The 19512-nt window shown below is 41.6% G+C and overlaps 1 protein-coding gene across 1 annotated transcript; it reads left to right on the forward strand.

Annotated features, from left to right (window-relative positions):
• Positions 1-449: 449 nt before the first annotated feature.
• LOC149177532 (uncharacterized) lies at positions 450-1385 on the forward strand. Its single transcript, XM_089421783.1, has one exon. The coding sequence runs from the start codon at positions 450-452 to the stop codon at positions 1383-1385; it is 936 nt and encodes a 311-aa protein (XP_089277909.1).
• The last annotated feature ends 18127 nt before the right edge of the window (positions 1386-19512 follow it).

The following is a 19512-nucleotide window of genomic DNA, read 5'->3' on the forward strand; positions in this document are numbered from 1 at the left end:
GATGAAGTACACATGATGGTGCATATCGTCCCAAGGATAAAAGGAAATGGAAAGCGACAGCGATAATAATCAGATCTAAAGGTCGTGGAGGCGGCGTAGTGGTAAAGTCGGCCTCGTCATGAGGACCGGTCTTGTGTTCGATCCTGAGCAAGGTTGTAGCTCGTCGTGCGAGTAGTTAGTCTAAATCGGGCCAAGCCCACTACCTTTTAAGCGCGGCTCTGCAACTAGGGTTTCCGACAGACAACCAGCGCCATAGCACACAAGGACGGCTCTGCAGCCTGAGAGGGTCTGACGTCCAGCGCCTGACAACGAGCCTCAGGAATAAAGACGACGCACATGGAACCTCCACAGGGGGGGCCTCGAAGCCCTCCCCTCAGTCAAAAAATGCGTCGCCAGAGCACACGGGATCCCTAATATTTGGGTCGATCCGCGCAGACAGGAATACCGAGATGTCATTGCAACAGAACAAGTTGAAAGATAAAGCAATACCGACTGACAAGAAGGATGCAAACCCAGAAGGAAAAGACAAGCTAGAGGAACAAATCAAGGTTACTTCAAAAACCTGCAAGTCGATAGCAGAGGAAAGACCCAGGATAGAACTGCCCAGTCAGATAATCAATGAGAGAATAAAGTACATGACAGAACATGCACTCATAGGAAAGTTCATAGGAATGTGGCCAACCGAAAAAGCTTTGCACGATTGGATCTCGGCAAAATGGAAACCCAAAGGCGACATCACTCTGCAGCTGGGACCGAAGGGTTTTTTTACTGTTATCTTTTTTTGCTTAGAAGACAAGTTCAGAATCCTAACCCAAGGCCCATACTTCTTTAACTCAGCAGGCTTGTACCTGAGAGAATGGATAGCAAGATTCAATCTGGACAAGGAAGACCTCACCTGGGCCCCTGTCTGGATCAGAATGTACTCACTTCCCGAAGAATATTGGAATGAAGGAATACTCAAGAAAATTGGAAGCGGACTGGGGGAATACATAAAAGCAGCAGAAGAAACAAAGCTACGAAGATACACTTCATACGCCTGCATCTGCGTCTTCATACGACTAGACAAGGTGCTACCTGATACGGTAAGTTTCTCTCATGACGACTATGAATGGATCCAACCTCTAGATTATGAACATGTTCCGTTTAGATGTCGCAAGTGCCATGCTCATGGGCATATTTTTAGGGATTGTCCGCTAAATGTCATAGCCCCTACATCCAGCCCCTCTGACCCCTCTGATAAGTCAGCCCAAGAAGGCTTTACCAAAGTTTATAACCGAAAACGAGCTCACAAAAAGCCTGCACCTAGGAAGAAACTACATCAAAACTCTGCTTCCACTCCTCCCACGAGTAATAGTTTTCAGATTCTGGCTCATACCTCAGAATAACAACCCTCAAGCTCAAAGCCAAATGCGACACTGCTATCCACCCCCGACATCAACAATCCTTCCAGCTCTACCCCAGTTTCTAGTAACCCAAAGGACAAAAAGGCCCCCCTCATGGATAACCAAAATGACAGTACAGGAAAAGAGATTGAAATGGAAGTAGATGGAACCTTGAACCATCTCATTTCCCTCGCAGAAACAACTGGAGAGAAAATTCAACCGGAAATCATGGACGAAGATCCCGAAAATTTCGACATGGAAGGGCTGGACTTACTAGAGCTCGAGCAAGCATGCAAAAAGAAAAGCTATGATCAAATCCCAGAATTGCAACTCAACAAGCTGGAAATAGTTCTATCGAAGGTATATCAGCAGAAGCAACTAGGCATCCAACCAAGCAGTACCTGGGATGGAAGCCTCCCCCCAAGAGATTTCAAAAAGAGAGGAAGAAGAACAGATCTCCAGCGAACAATTGAAGTAGGAAAGATCTTGGTGGATTCAGGCAGGTATGCAAAATTGACGAAGTACTACAAACCCTTCATCAATAGTGAATCATGAAACTCACATCATGGAATTTAAGGGGGCTCAATAGCCCAGGGAAACTCAGAACTCTAAAAAACATGATAAAGATGGAGAAACCACAAATGTGTTTTCTTCAAGAAACTAAATGCAATAGCAATACGCTAGGAAGCATCCTCTCCAGAGCTTGGCCAGGATGCCAATCAGTAGCAGTAGACGCAGAAGGAGCATCAGGAGGATTAGCTATAGTATGGAACCCATAGATGATCGCTCTCCAGGACTTTCATGCCTCCCACAATATAATACAGGCTGGATCAGGAAAGTATCAAATCGCCTCAAAGTTAGATAGATTCCTCATCTCCGATAATTCGGTTCATCTAGGTGGGGATATAGCAACCGCCATTCTCCCTTACTCAGGATCTGACCATTGGCCCATATCTCTCTAATGGCAAAGGCCAGGCAACACTATCAAGCGACCCTTTCGCTTTGAAGAGTGTTGGCTCACACATCCTGCTTTCAAGGACTTCGTCAAAACAGCGTGGAGTAACTTCTGCCCACCGGAAGGATCTAAAATGTTCCAATTTCAACAGAAACTCAAATATCTAAAAATCCAAATTAAGAAATGGAACCAAGAGACATTTGGAAACATCTTCAAGGAACAACAAATTCTAAACAAGGAAATGGCAGATCTTCAGCAACAAATCATAGACAAGGGACACACCAACTGGACCTTAGAACAGGAGCAACGCATAAATACTCAATTGGAGGAGAGGAGAAAGCAGGAGGAAATTCTATGGAGGCAAAAATCCAGGATAAGATGGTTAAAAGAGGGGGAAAGGAACACTAAATTCTTCCATAGAACTACTGTCCAAAGACGAATGCACAACAACATTTCCTTCATTCAGAATCAGGAAGGGACAAGAGTGGAAAAGCATGAAGAAATTGAGGAGGAATTTCTTCAACATTTCCAACAGGTGCTCAGTGAGCCTAAGGCAAACAGAAATCCAGCCATCGAAAAAATCATTTGAAAGATTCCAAAAATTATCACTGAGCAACATAATGAGCTCCTCCTTCGCCCCATTCTACCTCAGGAGGTGGACATAGCCATGCACCAGCTCAAAGAGGGCAAAGCCCCGGGACCTGATGGTTTTTCAACCACCTTCTATCACAAGTTCTAGGAGATGTTAAAAGATGAGGTTTGGCAAGTTGTGGAGGAATCCAGAGCACTGCACTGGCTCTTACCTGCCCTCAATGCAACCTTCATCGCGCTCATCCAAAAGGAGGAGATATCTAACACACCGAACAAATTCCGCCCAATAGCACTATGCAACGTTATTTATAAAGTTATATCCAAAGTCGTTGCAAACAGGCTAAAACCTCTTCTGCCTCTATTAATATCACCGGAATAGTCCAGCTATGTAGAAGGGCGGCAGATCCTCGATGGAATCATCCTCACGCATGAAGTTATCCATACCCTCAAGCATCACAAATAGGCAGGTATGCTACTGAAGCTCGATCTCTCAAAAGCATTTGATAAACTAAGTTGGACTTATATGAAAAAAATGTTAAATGCTTATGGTTTCTCACCCATGTGGGTGCGGTGGATTATGAGTCTCATATCTTCCTCCTTCTCCATACTTGTAAATGGCATCCCTCAAAACCCTTCAGTCCCTCCAGAGGAATTCAGCAAGGCGATCCTCTTTCCCCATTCCTCTTTGTTTTAATGGCTGAAGGACTAGGAAGGCATATTAAATCTGCTCTTGCCTCCCATCAGCTCAAAGGCCTTTCCATCCATGGTACCCCAGCCATAACCCATCAGCAATTTGTTGATGATAATATGCTATTTGGATACCCTTCGGTTCAGGAAGCCTCCCTCTTCAAATCTCTTCTCAATGACTTCACTGAAGCCTCGGGCACCAATGTTAACAATGCCAAATCTCATATCTACTTCTTTCACACAGCTCCTGTGGTGCAGCGGGTAATAGCTCGCATTCTGGGTTTCCCCATTGACTCTCTCCCCTAAAAATATCTTGGAGCCCCCCTCATAGACTCAGCCATCAAACATTCCACCTGGCGCACCTTAATTGAGAAGCTGGATTCGCGTCTAAATCTGTGGATGCATCGAACTCTTAACATTGCTAGCCGGGTGGTGCTCATAAAGGCTGTGCTTCAGGCTATGCCGATCTATCTGTTTTCAATTCTTGCAGTGCCCAAATGGGTTATAAAAAGAATAAAGGATCTTCAACGCAACTTCCTATGGGGGAGCACAGCTACCAATCATAAATGGGCCCTGGTAAACTGGACAACTGTTTGTATGCCAAAAGAAAAGGGAGGCATTGGATTGCGAGATCCCAATCAAAGTAATGCAATAATGTGTGCCAAACTCTGGTGGCAGTGGCTCTCCAACACTGATAAACCTTGGGCCTCAATCTAGACAGCCAAATACGCAAATCCAGACCACAAAAGGAGCTTATAAGACTTATTCCCAATGCAAAAGGCTCCCTCATATGGAATGCGGCCAAGCAACATTACATGTTGATACAACACCACAACTTTTGGGAAGTAAGAAATGGCGAAACAGCACGCTTCTGGACTGACGCCTGGAATCAAATGCCAAAGCTCAGTAGCACTCTCCACCCTCTTCCATCTTACATTAGGGAGGAGCAACAGCAGCAAACAGTTAGACAACACTAGACCCAAGAGAATGAGCAAGGATAGAGGCAATGGATTCAAAGTGATAGGATAATAAGGAATACAGATCGCCCCTTCAGGGAGAGTCTGGAAAGGGAGCTCCAAAATCGACGCATACAACATTCAACAGACAAAGACATTCTAAGATGGGGATATAGGCCAAAAGGAACCTTCACAACTTCCGAAGCTTACAAATTAATCAACTCCAATCTGTCTCCCCTCGATCTCCTATGGGGAAAAATTTGGGATTCTGGCATCTGGCTGAAAGTATCTCTTTTTCTTTGGCTGGTGGGACATCAAAAAATCCTAACATGGGATAGGCTAAGGAAAAGGAATTATCATGGTCCCTCGATGTGTGTCAATTGTAGAGCCCAGGAGGAAACCCTTCAGCATTTGTTTGACTCCTGCGCTATAACCAATCAGTTATGGGAGAAGGTAAGCTTCAGATGTTAGAAAACATGTAAAGTGGCAGAGGACATCATAAATACTCTGCGTCTATGGCAAAAGAAACCATTCAAGAGTGGAATTCTTAACCATATGTGGAAAATAATTCCAGGTTTGCTAGTTTGGGGAATTTGGAAAGAAAGGAACAAACGTATATTTAAAGATCAAAGCTCTTCTTTAGAGAATATATGGAGCAGATTCTGCACAAACCTCAAAGAAACACTACTGATACATACCTGGACAAAGGAGGACCTTCCCTCACTCGACAATGAGAGAGCCATTTGGGAAAATTGGAATATGCAACTCCCTAATGTTTCTCTTAACAATGCCCCTAGAACCTTCAATTCACACAAAGATTCTTGGACAGCTCCTCCAGAGCACACATTCAAGCTCAATTTTGATGGTGCCTCAAAGGGCAACCCTGGGAAGGCAGGCTATGGTGGAATATTCAGGAATCATGCAGGAAAGTCTCAACGGATTTACTTTGGAAATATTGGTTGGGACACCAACAACTCGGCGGAAATGGAAGGCTTATGGCAAGGTCTCCTCTTAGCAATAACACACAACTACTATCCTCTGGAGGTAGAGGGAGACTCTCTGCTCCTTATCAATATGGTCAAACAACTCCTCAATGGCTCTCATGCAAGCAAGATAGCAACGAGTTGGAGACTGGAGGCCAGATTAGAAGCTATAGAACTTGAGCTTCTTAACAACAGAGCAATAATCTTCAGTCACGTTAAGAGGGATGGCAACAAAGTCGCCGACATCCTAGCCAATGTGGGGGTAGAAAGCAATCACGCCTTTCTCACAGGATCATTAAACATAATTCCAAACAATGATAAAATACAGGAATGCAATCAGTTGGTTCAAGAAGAAGCTACACCCCCGGATGCGGGTGATCTGTAGAGCAATAACCACGATGGGACGGAGGAAGGCGGAGCATGGCTAGCACCTGTCCAGCATGCTCGTCGGACACAACTTCAAGTGGGAAGACATTAATGCGAAGGTGATTAACACCATGGGAGCTCATCTGTTCGGGCTTGGCATTAAAACACTGACCACTTACGCCTGCTCAGAAGGATTTCGGCCTGCAGCGAACTTGATTTCCATAGTAATGGCGGGTGAGGATCGAGGGAATGGCACCTGCGCTTTAAATGACCTCACTGCCAGTAATCTGAGTCTATGCTTCATTCTGTTCGGAAAGATCCAGAGCTGTGAGAAAGAATGGGTCTGGGGATGGTCTGACGTCAGGGGCTGGTTTCGAATTGAGCCTAAGACTACGCTCTGGCGGAGTAATTCCCTCACAGAGACAAGAAACAACCCATGTGGTGTCAATACAGGTCAAGGTAGCTCCACTTTTGGAGACTTTTTTTACTGCTGTTCGAGTTTGTCATTACGCGATGACGAGACCCCACCAGCGTATGCTGAGTCACAGAGGATCTAGAAGAGGCACCCCTTCACGGCCCCCTGCTGAGTCGGGTTCCCTGGGGATTTCTTCTCATCATCGGGGAATAGAGCACATTTTGACCCCTAGCCACTACCTGGACCCAAATTCTCTAGACTCTGCCAATTCGTCTTCATTTGGTTCAACCACTTTCTCGTTCAACTGCTCTCTCACGCGCCCTCGAATAATGGCTCATGTCTCTGTTCTCTTCATCGAGGAAGCTCAGAACAAGGGAGATTCCAGCACTCCAATTCCACATTATGAGGAAGTCCATAATCCCAGTTCTCCAAAACCCACCTCGGAAATGCATCAGGAGCAGCCCCAGCCAGCCAGCGCCATCACCTTCATGTCGAAGGCCCATGCTCAGCCGGACATGCAGGAACCGGAAATGGGTTGGTGTAGGATCATAGAGGAGAAGCCCGATGATTAATCCAGGTTCCAGCTCTCACCATTTTTGGATGCCCAGTGAAAAGGAGGAAAGGTTATCTATGGTTCTGTCTGTCAATCTTTCTTCATGTTTTTTGTACCATTTCTATTGTCTAGTGTCTGATGTGGCGATGCTACTTGTGTCTGTATACCCTTCACAGGGAATGTCTAGTGTCAGATATGTGCATCACTCTGTCTCCCCTGCGCGGGAAGTAAGGTTCAATCTCTCTGTTTCTGAATCTGTCATGAACAAACGACCTAACTCACAGGCTTGATGGCTCTTTGTTCTCCAAGGATGTAATTGTTCTCTTTTTTGTATATAATAGATTAAACTTACTTAGCAAGAAAAAAGATAATAATCAGAGCTACAACAGTGAGTGCAATAATGAAATAATCGAAAGTGAAGAATGAATAGAAAACATTTCATTTTATAACAAAATATTAGGTTATTATTGAGAGTGTACGAAAAGAAACCACTTTAGACTGCGGATGAAAAACAAGCTTAACAGTAAAAATGGTTGTAAAACAATGTGGATCTGCAGCAAACGATAGAAACAAAACCTACCAAAGTCCTGATCTATGCAACAAAAATAGTTAAACAACAAAATGAAATAAGGAATTAAGCGTAAATAAATCCAATAACCCAATGAAAACCATATATAAAGAATAGATTTTATTATGTGACACCTATGAAGTGAACGAATGATGTTACCAATCCCCCTCTGAGGGATGGGTTCTTGGCTATCCTCAATGTCTTCAGCTCTGTAGAGTCTCTCCTCTCTACAATGTGTAAACCCAACAAAAAATGTTTGAGCTCAATGGAACTCAAATAGAAAAAGTAAATGGAAAGCAACATTGATAATAATCAGAGCTACAATAATGAGTGCAACAATTAAAATGATCCATAGTGAAGAGTGGATGTAAAACCCTCCAATTTATAACAAAATATTGGGTTATTCTCGAATAATGGAAAATAATATAATATTATTAACCAAAATCTAAAATTAACTATTTGGAATATTTCATTATATTTGGTTGAAGGGAAAAAAGTATTTAAATTGGTTAAATACTTTTATTTAGAAATAATAAACAAATAAATGATTTATTTATCATCTCAAGGAATGTGGTTAAGGAATAATAAACAAATAATGATTTGTTTAAGTATTCGTAGGTGATTTAGTCAAATTTAACATGGAATAATAACTAAATAATCATAATTAATTATTTATTCCTAGAGAAAAATAACATAAATAATGATTATCTAATTATTTCTCGTGATTGGGTCAAATATGACAAGGAATATTAGTAGTTAATTATTCCTAGAGGAAAATTAAATAAATAATGATTTATTTAATTATTCCTCATGGGTTTAACTAGAAATAACTCAATAAATGTGGTTTATCCAGTAATTTCTTACGGTGAAAGCAATTTTACTATGGTAAAATTGGTCTTACATGGTGTATTTCGATCCATCTAGTTAGATATGGTTAGATGACCAATTTTTGGTGATAAAAAAAATACACCTAAGGTCCAATGGATGTCACAATAAATATGCCACCTGGTCCTGTAAAAACTATCTAAAAAGACTATAACCATCGTTAAATCACATAATGAAAGAGAGAAAACATGGAGGAGGTAAACACCTGACCATATATTTTTTGTTTTTTGAGTTTTGTAATTTTTTTTTATTTTTGGCATATATGATGTACTAGAAAAGAGCTCGCATCACACATCAAATGAAAATGAGATGAAAGAATCACACACACTCCTATGTACAAAATGTACAAGTGAAACTTATTCTAATGTCATGTTAAGGTATGCCCACTACCGGGCACAGGCCAAGGATTTCCATACATGAACTCATGGAGGAGTGGAGGTACCATATGGTGCACCATGATGGGGCCATTCCATAGAACATTGAACTACCATATTTCTAAAGGTTGATGATGTCAGGGAACATCTAGAACCATATCATTATGAAGAATTACCCTAGGACATGCAAGGCGAGTGGCCTCGTGAGCTAGTGCAACTCCTTGACAAGGACGATATAGATGTAAATGGGGTACAAGATGCTGGTCAACGGGTGGATATCAGTTGGAAAATTCAATTGTAAGTTCAAAATTAGAAGCCCAAGACTTGGCTTGGTCCATGGGTGGCACTTCTAAGGAGGACCAAGGAGATGCCCCTTGGGTCGATTCAAGATTTTGTTCCAAGGAGATGCCCCTTTGGTCGATTCAAGATTTTGTTTTCCAATCTCTAACTTTTCCAATTCGGGAATACTAGAGGCATGAAAAGGCATAATATCCGTAGCATGATGAATATGTGAATCCATTACTTCCAATATGAATTTTCGAGAAAAAGACTCGTCTTCAAGGGAGTTGTATGGAATAAGTAGAAGGACGACTCGTGTGGGCAAAGGATCCTGGTCGTATTCCATATTGGGATGGAGATTTTGACCAACATTGAGAGGTATTGATGGGACTACCAAAGAGGAAATCTATTCCACTAAAGGAAGGGTATGCTTACCATGTAGATCTATATATATATAGGAGGAGACACCTCCCAAGGGTCAGGAAACATATGGGGTCCATAGGTGACAAAAGAGGCTATGTGCATAGGAGTAGTGGTAGAGAAAGAGGGAATTCCAGGTAGGGGTAAAGGAAAGACACCAATAAGGGATGAGGTCTTAAATAATCCTGCACCAACACTCTCATAAACCCCATGGTTATCTCGAACAAGTGGGAAAGAATTCCTCGTAGCGATAAGTTGGGTCGACGGCACACAATAGTCCAACTGATCGATTATGACTATCTTACCTTCATGAGGAAATAAAATAACACAAAATACCAAGAACATAACATACACAGAGCATAAAACCAAAAATGGCCAAGGAATAGATTATAGTCCAAGGGAGTGTTGATGACTTCAACATCAAGGTAGGTAGTCTTTCCCCCTAGCTCAATGGAAAACTTAGGAAGAACCCCCTAAAGTACAAAATGGTGCCCATACAATACTTGAAGAGTGGTAGTAGACTTAGTGAGTGTTAGAGAACTAATAGTTTTCCATCATGATGTTGACATAACACAGGTAGAAGAGCCTTTGTCCACCAAAGTGCGATGAATATTCTTATGAAAGATTTACACATTGATCTGAAAGGAAATCTGGTGGGAAAGTCTATAGTGAGGAGTGTCAACATTAAAAGTGATGAGAGAACATTCTGAGCGATCCACCTCCCTCGATCATAGTTAGAAAGGCTTTGTGCTGCTAAGGGAAACTCTATAAAAACCTTTAAGGAATACATCGCACAAGGAGCCTAGGCTAATACTCGACAATATTGTAGAGTTGGGCAACCCTTCTAAATGGATTATGTGTGACTTGCGAATGATTCCCTTAGGTGGGTGATAAACTAGATCCACAGGCTTATCTAGTGTGAGAGGTCCAATGGAAGATGTTGGGGTGCTTGAGTCCTTAGAGGAGGAATTTAACTCAAGAGTATCATAAGATTTGGACTGTGTAGTCACATTGACTTTCTCTTGGAACATCAGGAAAAATGTATTATTGGAAAGATGAAAATAGGGCCCCTAATTTCCCCCTTATGGAGGTTGAGGAGCCTAGTAAACCATTTGTTGTTGAGGTTGTGTAGGGAATTGATTGATCCAGGTCTGGGTGTGATAAAGGACCCCTCCAAGACCTTTTACTTTCGTGATGTGTTAAATTGCATTTTTAAAAGAACATAACTGAATACATCTACATGTTGTAAAGAAGAGGAACATGACATTCATCAACACATGAAAACATAAGCCGTTGATAATGGAGCTCGTCCAGGAGGGACTACGTCTCCGGGCCCCGATGTCAAGATGGTGTAGGCCACTGCATTAAGTGCTATCAATAGTGATGATGTACATAAGAGTTGATGTCACTATCATACAAGGAAAATTCCCTCACACAGGAGTGGCTCCAAGAGATGTTCCGCTACAGGAACTCTCAGTCAAAAGGACTCCTATCAATATGACATAAACTCATGCATGATGATAATGAGCATCCCATCAACATGATGACAAAGGGATCTCAAATAAAACATGAAGAATCATGAAAACAAGTGCATCCCACAAATGATTATGCATCACATCAAGCAGGAATCATAAAAAAAGTAAGAAACAAGATCCCACATCAAACATCAAACAAGGATCTATGCAGCACAATGCATATCATAGAAAAAGAAGTACATGCATATACCTCACATCCTAGGGCCATCTGAAGAAGAGGATGTCAAACTGTTGAAGTTGTTCGTACCATTGATCTCGCGGCATCGAATAGCATGGAAATGACTGCTTGCACATAAATGCTGACACCTACGCTCCACTTAGAAAAGTCGGTGAAAAATGAAATGAGCAAATGGAAAATCTGAATACAGCATCAGATTTGTGGTGTCAAATAGTGCAAAATCGACTATCAAATTTCTGAATTCTGAGAAAGTGGAAATATGGGGCTTAAGGAACCTTTTAGATTCCCCCTAGATTCCTTAAAGATTCCCTCCTCCAGGTCCTCTACAAATTTGCTGCTGAGATCAGGAAACTAATTGTGCGATTAGTTTCGTGTCACTGAGAGGTTTATGATCAACATAAAATTTATCCAATTTGGACACTGCAGAAATTTCACCCTCCTGGAAATTTCACTCAATCATGGTTCCACCTGCAATAAATTAATTAAAAAAATTACAGTCTCGGTTTTCGTGCCCGCTCCTAGTTCCTCCATGCCTAGGCGCACTGAGAAAATAGGTTTATTTATAAAATCGTGGGTGGATTAACCAATGAATTGGTTTGGCGAAGTGGTAATAATAGGATTTCGTTGAGGAGGGGCCGAGGGGTCAAATCCCGCCCCTCCCAATTAACCCACATAACAATTTTTTTGGTTAAAGTTAGGGTGGCAAGTCCATTGTCTTGGGTGGCCCACCCCATTTCTTCTGGCAGTTAGGTGTATATGGGAGGTGGTAAGGGCGGCGGGGTTGACAGCCCGCACCCTCACCTTTAATGTTTATTGAGAGGCTCTGGGGCTGGCAGCGTCATGGCTGCCCACCCCTTAATTTAAACGTTTGTTTGATGTTGAGGGAGGGCCAGCGGGGTTCATGGCCTGTCGGTCCATAATTAATATATTTTAATGTATTGGATATGGGGGGTGGCGGGGTTGGTGGCCCACCACCCCAAATTATATTTTTTTTGTTTTATTTAAACAATAATTGGTCATTTTTGAAAATTCAAAAAATGACTAAAGGAGACAAATTAAACAGGCCACAAATTCACCCTGAATCTAGCCCAGGTTGTCCAAAATCCAGTGGCCGGATTTTGTTCAAATTTCTACCTCCGTAAACCTGCCCAGTCAGCAAAAGTCAACCAAAACTTTGACTAGTTCATTCTCCCTCATACGAGCTCAGATTGATGAACCATTCACACCACCGCGATTAGGACGACGAGATCTACTTTCTTGCCCTGGTTTGAAATCATTCTAATCACTTTTATTTTTGAGCCATAAGCCCTCTTTGTCCTGTGTGTGTCTCTAGAGCCACCTGGATCAATCCTCCCCACTGAGGAGCTTTTGGTCCTCCAAAAGCATGAAAAATAATCTGGAACTTCTTCATACCTTGTCTGCATCTCAAGTGTCCTGAAAGGTTCTCGCTTCCATCTCCTTCACCTTTGTTCTTCGAATCCTTAAGCGATGAGCCGACACCTTCAACCTCTGGAACCTATAGTACATTTTTTTGAAAATTACATGCTTGACATTCATGACCAAATAATGACCCAAGAATCCCATACTTTCCATGAGTTTATAACACATACTCGATGGTCAAGTTTACATCAAGATGGAAACAATACCCCGTCTACGAAGACAAGGCCAACATATCATTGTTGCTTCAACAAGTGATGAAAAACACATCATCACTGCAACACATGACTTACAAAAACAAATCCAAACACTATTGTTTCTTTGACAAGTGATGGAAACACGACATCCCTTTCACAGTTTATCATGTAACTCAAAATAAGACCAGACATCATTGTTGCTTAACAAGTGATGGAACACACATCATCACTTTTATATTTTAAAATGCAACAAATGATTTACAAAAGCATGACCATGACAAGCTAACATATCTAGAAACCATTTTTCACTTATCAATGTGAATGGGTCACCTCCTTGTGGCACATTCGTTGGTCGGAAAACCATTTTATCTGGCTCATGCACTGTCGCTTTGTCTTTAAGGCGCTGCTCTGGATGTAGCCTCCAACAAGTGGCACTTTGATGGCCACCTCTATTGCAATGACTACAATACATCTTCTTCCTCTAGCTATGTTTAACATGTTTCTTTACCTGCTGTTGAGAGGGTCTCTCACGCCTCATCCTTTTGTGTGCCGCCATTCTTTTCCAACACTTAGAAAATGTATGGTTATATAATCCACAAACGGCACATGTTTTTCGATTCCATGATTTACGTTCATCTTTAACAACATGATTATAACTGAAATGAACCTTCAAATTTCGAGAGTGGTTATACCTTTCCTTGTTGTCTCTAGTGTAATTATGGTGATGAGAGCTTGCCTCATCTCTTTCCCTGCAATGGGCACTACCATGGGATGATGGGGATGTGTTCCCATCATTCTCTTTCCTCGATGATTTCGACGATGTCTCAAAAGAATCTGACACCTTCGAGCATTCTCCCTCGGTATATCTCAAGCCTGCAAATTGAGGTCTTTGCATAACCTCCAATGGTTGAGTTATGCCTTGGTTATTAACACCAAGTTTTTCTTGCTCCTCGTGCCTCATCCTTGTAAGGAGCCTCATGTTTGTCCCGATAATTGGGATCTCCAAATCTCCAATAGAAATCATACTATGTGAAGACGAAACCGAAAGTAAATCAACATCTTTTACCTCCTCTGTCGATTTGGAAAGAACTGATGAGGGCTTCTCATCATCTGTTGTTGGTGGTTCGCTTGTTGTCTCGGTGCATTCCCCAACTTCCTTTCTGACATACTCAAGTCCTGCCTGACGGGGTAATTCTTCTACTTTGATGGGGTTGACAATGGCTTGGCCATTAATGCCCAAGCCTTTTCCTTCATAACCCATTATCTTCAACAGTTTGGAGCCAATTCCTGTGGTATGATTTTCCAAAATAGCGAAATCATCACCAGGACATATACATGAATTTAGAGAACTAATTTTTACCTCACATGGGTCATCTTGTATCTTTTCCAAGGCCTCGTCCTTTGCTTGCAGCTATCGTAGCAAACTATGTTTCTCCTCTTTCTCTTCATGTAGAAGCATCTTCAATTCAGCGTTATCTATTTGAATACTTTGGTTGTTGTTTTGTTGTGCTCCAGTTCTTCCAAGGCCTCTTCCATGGCTTGCAACTAAAGCTGAAATCGCTCCTTTTCCTCTGTCTCTTTCTGTAGAGTTTCATACATTATTTCCACCCTTTTGGAAATTTTGAGCATGGTCTCCTACATCACTTTTTCATCCTCTGTCACTGCACATTCCATTGTTCACACTTGCAATTCACATCCACGCAAAGATGTCTTTGATACCACTTGATCCGGGTCTATGTGTGACAAAGGACCCTTCCAAGACCTTTTACTTCCGTGATGTGTTAAATTACATTTTTAAAAGAACATAAATGAATACATCTGCATGTTGTAAAGAAGAGGAACATGAAATTCATCAACACATGAAAACATAAGCCGTTGATAACAAAGTTCGTCCAGGAGGGACTACGTCTTCGGGCCCCAATGTCAAGATGGTGTAGGCTGTTGCATTAAGTGTTGTCAATAGTGATGATGTACATAAGAGGTGATGTCGCTATCATACAAGGAAAATTCCTCACGCAAGAGTGGCTCCAAGAGATGTTCCGGTACAGGAACTCTCAGTCAAAAGGACTCCTATCAGTATGACATAAACTCATGCATGATGATAATGAGCATCCCATCAACATGATGACAAAGGGATCTCAAATAAAACATGACGAGTCATGACATCAAGTACATCCCACAAATGATTCTGCATCAAATCAAGCAAGAACCATGAAAAAAGTAAGAAACAAGATCCCACATCAAACATCAAACAGGGATATATGCAGCACAATGCATCTCATAGCAACAAGAAGTACATGCATATACCTCACATACTAGGGCCATCTGAAGAAGAGGATGTCAAACTACTGAAGTTGTTCGTACCATCGATCGCGTAGCGTCGAATCGCATGGAAATGACTGCTCGCACATGAATGCTAACACCTACACTCCACTTAGAAAAGTCGGTGAAAAATGAAATGAGCAAATGGAAAATCTGAATACAGCATCAGATTTGTGGCGTCAAATAGTGCAAAATCGACTGTCAAATTTCTGAATTCTGAGAAAGTGGAAATCTGGGGCTTAAGGAACCTTTTAGATTCCCCCTAGATTCCTCAAAGATTCCCTCCTCCAGGTCCTCTACAAATTTGTTGCTCAGATCAAGAAACTAATTGTGCCATTAGGTTCACGTCACTGAGAGGTGTAAGATCGACATAAAATTTATCCAATTTGGACACTGCAAAAATTTCACCCTCCTGGAAATTTCGCTCAATCATGGTTCCACCTGCAATAAATTAATTAAAAAAATTACAGTCTCGGTTTTCGTGCCCGCTCCTAGTTCCTCCATGCCTAGGCACACTGAGAAAATAGGTTTATTTATAAAATGTTGGTGGATTAACCAACGAATTGGTTTGGCAAAGCGGTAATAATAGGATTTCGTTGAGGAGGGGTCAGGGGGTCAAATCCCACCCCTCCCAATTAACCCACAGAACAATTTTTTTGGTTAAAGTTAGGGTGGCCCGCCCCCATTTGCGCTGGTAGTTAGGTGTATATGGGAGGTGGTAAGGGCGGCGGGGTTGACAGCTCGCACCCCCACCTTTAATGCTTGTTGAGCGGCTCTGGGGGCGGCAGGGTCATGGCCGCCCACCCCTTAATTTAAACGTTTGTTTGATGGTTGAGGGAGGGCTGGTGGGGGTCATGGCCCATTGGTCCATAATTAATATATTTTAATGTATTTGATATGGGGGGTGGCGGGGTTGGTGGCCCGCCACCCCAAATTATATATTTTTTTTGTTTTATTTAAACAATAATTAGGCATTTTTGAAAATTCGAAAAATGACCTAAGGAGAAAAATTAAATAGGCCACAAATTCATCCGAAATCTAGCCTAGGTTGGCCACAATCCTATGGGCAGATTTTGTCCAAATTGCTGCCTCCTTAAACCTGCCCAGTGAGCAAAAGTCCACCAAAACTTTGACTGGCTCATTCAACCTCATACGAGCTCGGATTGACGAGCTCTTCACACCACCATGATGAAGACGATGAGATCTACGCTCTGGTCGTGGTTCGAAATCGTTCCGGTCACTTTTATTTTTGAGCTTCCATAAGCCCTCTTTGTCTTGTGTTTGTCTCTAGAGCCACCTAGATCATGGATGAGTCAATAGAGCTGGTTGTTGAGTAGCAGGTGCTAGTGCAAGAAGCCAATGGACTTCATCCATTTAAGGGTACTCATGATTCAAATTCTCACCTTGACAAATCTTACAAGGGAAATTTATCTTGCGACGTCATTCAGTGGTGCCCCCTCCCTGATTAGATGGATTTGGTTGAGTCTCCTAAGTCGGTTGATTCTTTTGTTTATTATTTTTATTCTTTTTACCACCAAGCTTCTAAGCATTCTTGGGTGTTGTGAACATCATCGTGAGAACATCGACAGGTTGCTCAGAAGAGGGTGCTTTTTTAGAGCTAAACACACTTGTTGGCGCTTATGATGTAATGATCAATTACCCAAGTTGGGCAACAAGTTGGCTCACAAAATCAGATATGGAACCAATCACACCATCAAAGTGTGGTCTCGTGGCAGGTTTGGGTGGGTTAATAGAAGGGCGAGGAGCATTAGGAATTACTTCATAAAGCGTGCCCAACTGAGATTAAATGAGATCTAGTTGCTAGGCATCTAAAATATCTTTTTCCTCAGTAACAACCCTAAACATAGACACATCCTTGGCTATAGGAGGTAACAATGATTGAATGAACCATTTTCAAAGAATATTGTCTGGAAGCTTGGTTTGAACTAACCTCTTACGTCATCACCACTTGTGAATATGATTAGAAATGGGAGTGGACTTATCTTTCTTAGAGTTGGTCAAGAGGTTAGAATCAATGTCATATCTTGTAGGAAGTTGGAAATGAGTGAAAAAGTTTGGGCCAAGAAATAAAAGTCACTTTAAGATGTCGTATCCAATTCAATATACCATTTAGCAGCATCTCTAGTTAGGGTATGTTGGAATAGACGCAATTTTATCAAATCATCCACCAAAGAGTTAGATGAACACCACGAATGGTAGGTGGTGATATGTGTTCATGGATTTTCTCCAGGATTCCCTTCGAACTTGGGGATATCAGATGGAAAATTTACAGGCAGGTGGCCACCAAGGATCATGATGGATGGGGTCATTTGTCATCTTATCCAAATTTAGAAGATTAAGAGAGGATAGGAAATAATTATGTGGCTAATTAAATAGATCATAGGAAGCAGAGCCCCCAACCAACTATGAGTCCCCCCCATACCTTAGTTATGAGTAATAGTTTGTGTACCATGGTTGCAATTCATCTCGAAATATAGAGTATGTGGGCCATTGTGACCAATGTAATAGTTTACCCCCAAGGTAAGTGCTCCAAGAGAGCAAAGGACCCCCAAGAGCAATATTGTTGGTAGGGTTGTACTTGATAGGAAAAGAAGGATCGCCTTGCGTAGTAGAACAACATAAAGAGGATAACTCACATGGATCGTAACACTAACGACATGTTTTCCCCCAGTTAAAATAGCCCCTATATGAAAAGTACTAGAGGATGACATCCCTCCAAACAATGCACTGTACCAGACTTGAGATATACTAGAAGAAAGTTTGCCCCCAGGCTGGCTAGGAGCAACAAATGATCCTCCCCACATATTTTCCTAGGTTATCATACCCATATGAGGAACGAGAATAGTAGGTTGACCAAAACTAGGAGTGAAGGTTCCTGATCCTATAGGTTGCATAGGGTTCATATCCATGGCTAAAATAGAAGAAAGAATGGGCACAAATACACTAGGGAAATTTGTGGGAGTCATAGAATAGATAGGTGGTATGCCCCAAGAGGACGTGGGAGGTGTAGGTCATGCTATGTCAATGGTGGAATTGATGTCATAATAGAAAAAATTACATATGTAGAGGGTAATGAAGAACTTACCTCCTTCACTGGTAGTGAAAGAAAAGAAATGTATGTGTAGGTAGGTGTAGAACGGTCAGTGTTTAGCTGCAATAACATTGGTCCAGATAGGTCAGTCAAAGGTGGATTAATAGGAGAGGTAAAATCATCCACAAGCATCTTGATATATATCAAGTAACTACTAGGAGGAATAGAAATATAATCCACAACTTGGGGTTGGTCTGAGTCTTAAGCACTGACAGGCACTCTACAAGCAGGATTCAACAATGTGCCTCTCTCAGGAGGTAGACCTAAGATTCGACGTGAGTGATAGAAGCTAGTTTTAGCTAGGGTGAATAAATATGTTTCAACCAAATCCAGTTAGTATAGACACTCCTGAGGCCAAAATACTGACTTGGACCAAACAACACACACTATAAAATCCATAATAGGTAGTCACATGCAAACCAAAGATGAATAAGCTGGAGGTGGGACAATTATACTAGAGACCTGCTTTCCAACCTTTTTAGCTATGAAATTGGACCAAATATTCTTATTAGCCATGGGGTACCCACCGAGAGGACTGAGAGAGTATGACTAATATTTTCCCCAGTTATAGAGAAGATGATCCCTTCTCGACACCTATGTATGAGCCCTAAAACAATGGCCACTAAGGTCAGAACTAACAATAACATGTCTTGGGGAGACATTCATCATCCAAATTCACATGCAAGGGTAGGAAAAAAAATTGAAACCCCCTTGAGAGATCCCTCAAATCAAGGTGTTCTCCTCCCAAGTGGCCCCTGAGTGATATAGCAAAATTGTAGTAACCTCACTTGTAATACATGCAAATTCCACAATCTGCCCCACCCAAAACTAAGTGAAATGGGGAATGCACCTCGCCCAACCCAAGTGTGACCTCATGATTGGCCCTCGTGTTAGAAGGGATTCCCATACCACACTAATGAGAGTGGATTTTCACTCCTTACCACAAGTTGCTAAATTGGTTTTGTGGTCGGAGAAATTTACTCACACTCCTAGCTCCAAAACCCTAGCTTAAACTAGTGTTGGTGTACTACCAGTAAAATAAAAGATGAGGCTAGTGAATTTTATTAAAGTGTTAATTTTAATGGTTTTTATTTACTCAAGAAAGTAGTGGCATGAAACAATATGGTGTGAAAGACTCTTGTTAGTTAAAAACCTAGATGCAACTATATGGAAATGAAATCTTTTTTTTGCTTATTTCGATGAAATCTATCTAAAGAAGGGAAAGAGTATTTTTCACTTTGAAAGAAAATAACAACTACCTACAAAATACACCTCTCAATGGTCACTCATTTCAATCCCAAAATTTATAAAAATTTA

Source organism: Pinus tabuliformis, chromosome 4_1 (genome assembly GCF_031772625.1).
Source record: "Pinus tabuliformis cultivar Carrire ecotype Pingquan chromosome 4_1, CPIR1, whole genome shotgun sequence".
NCBI classification, from domain to species: domain Eukaryota; kingdom Viridiplantae; phylum Streptophyta; class Pinopsida; order Pinales; family Pinaceae; genus Pinus; species Pinus tabuliformis.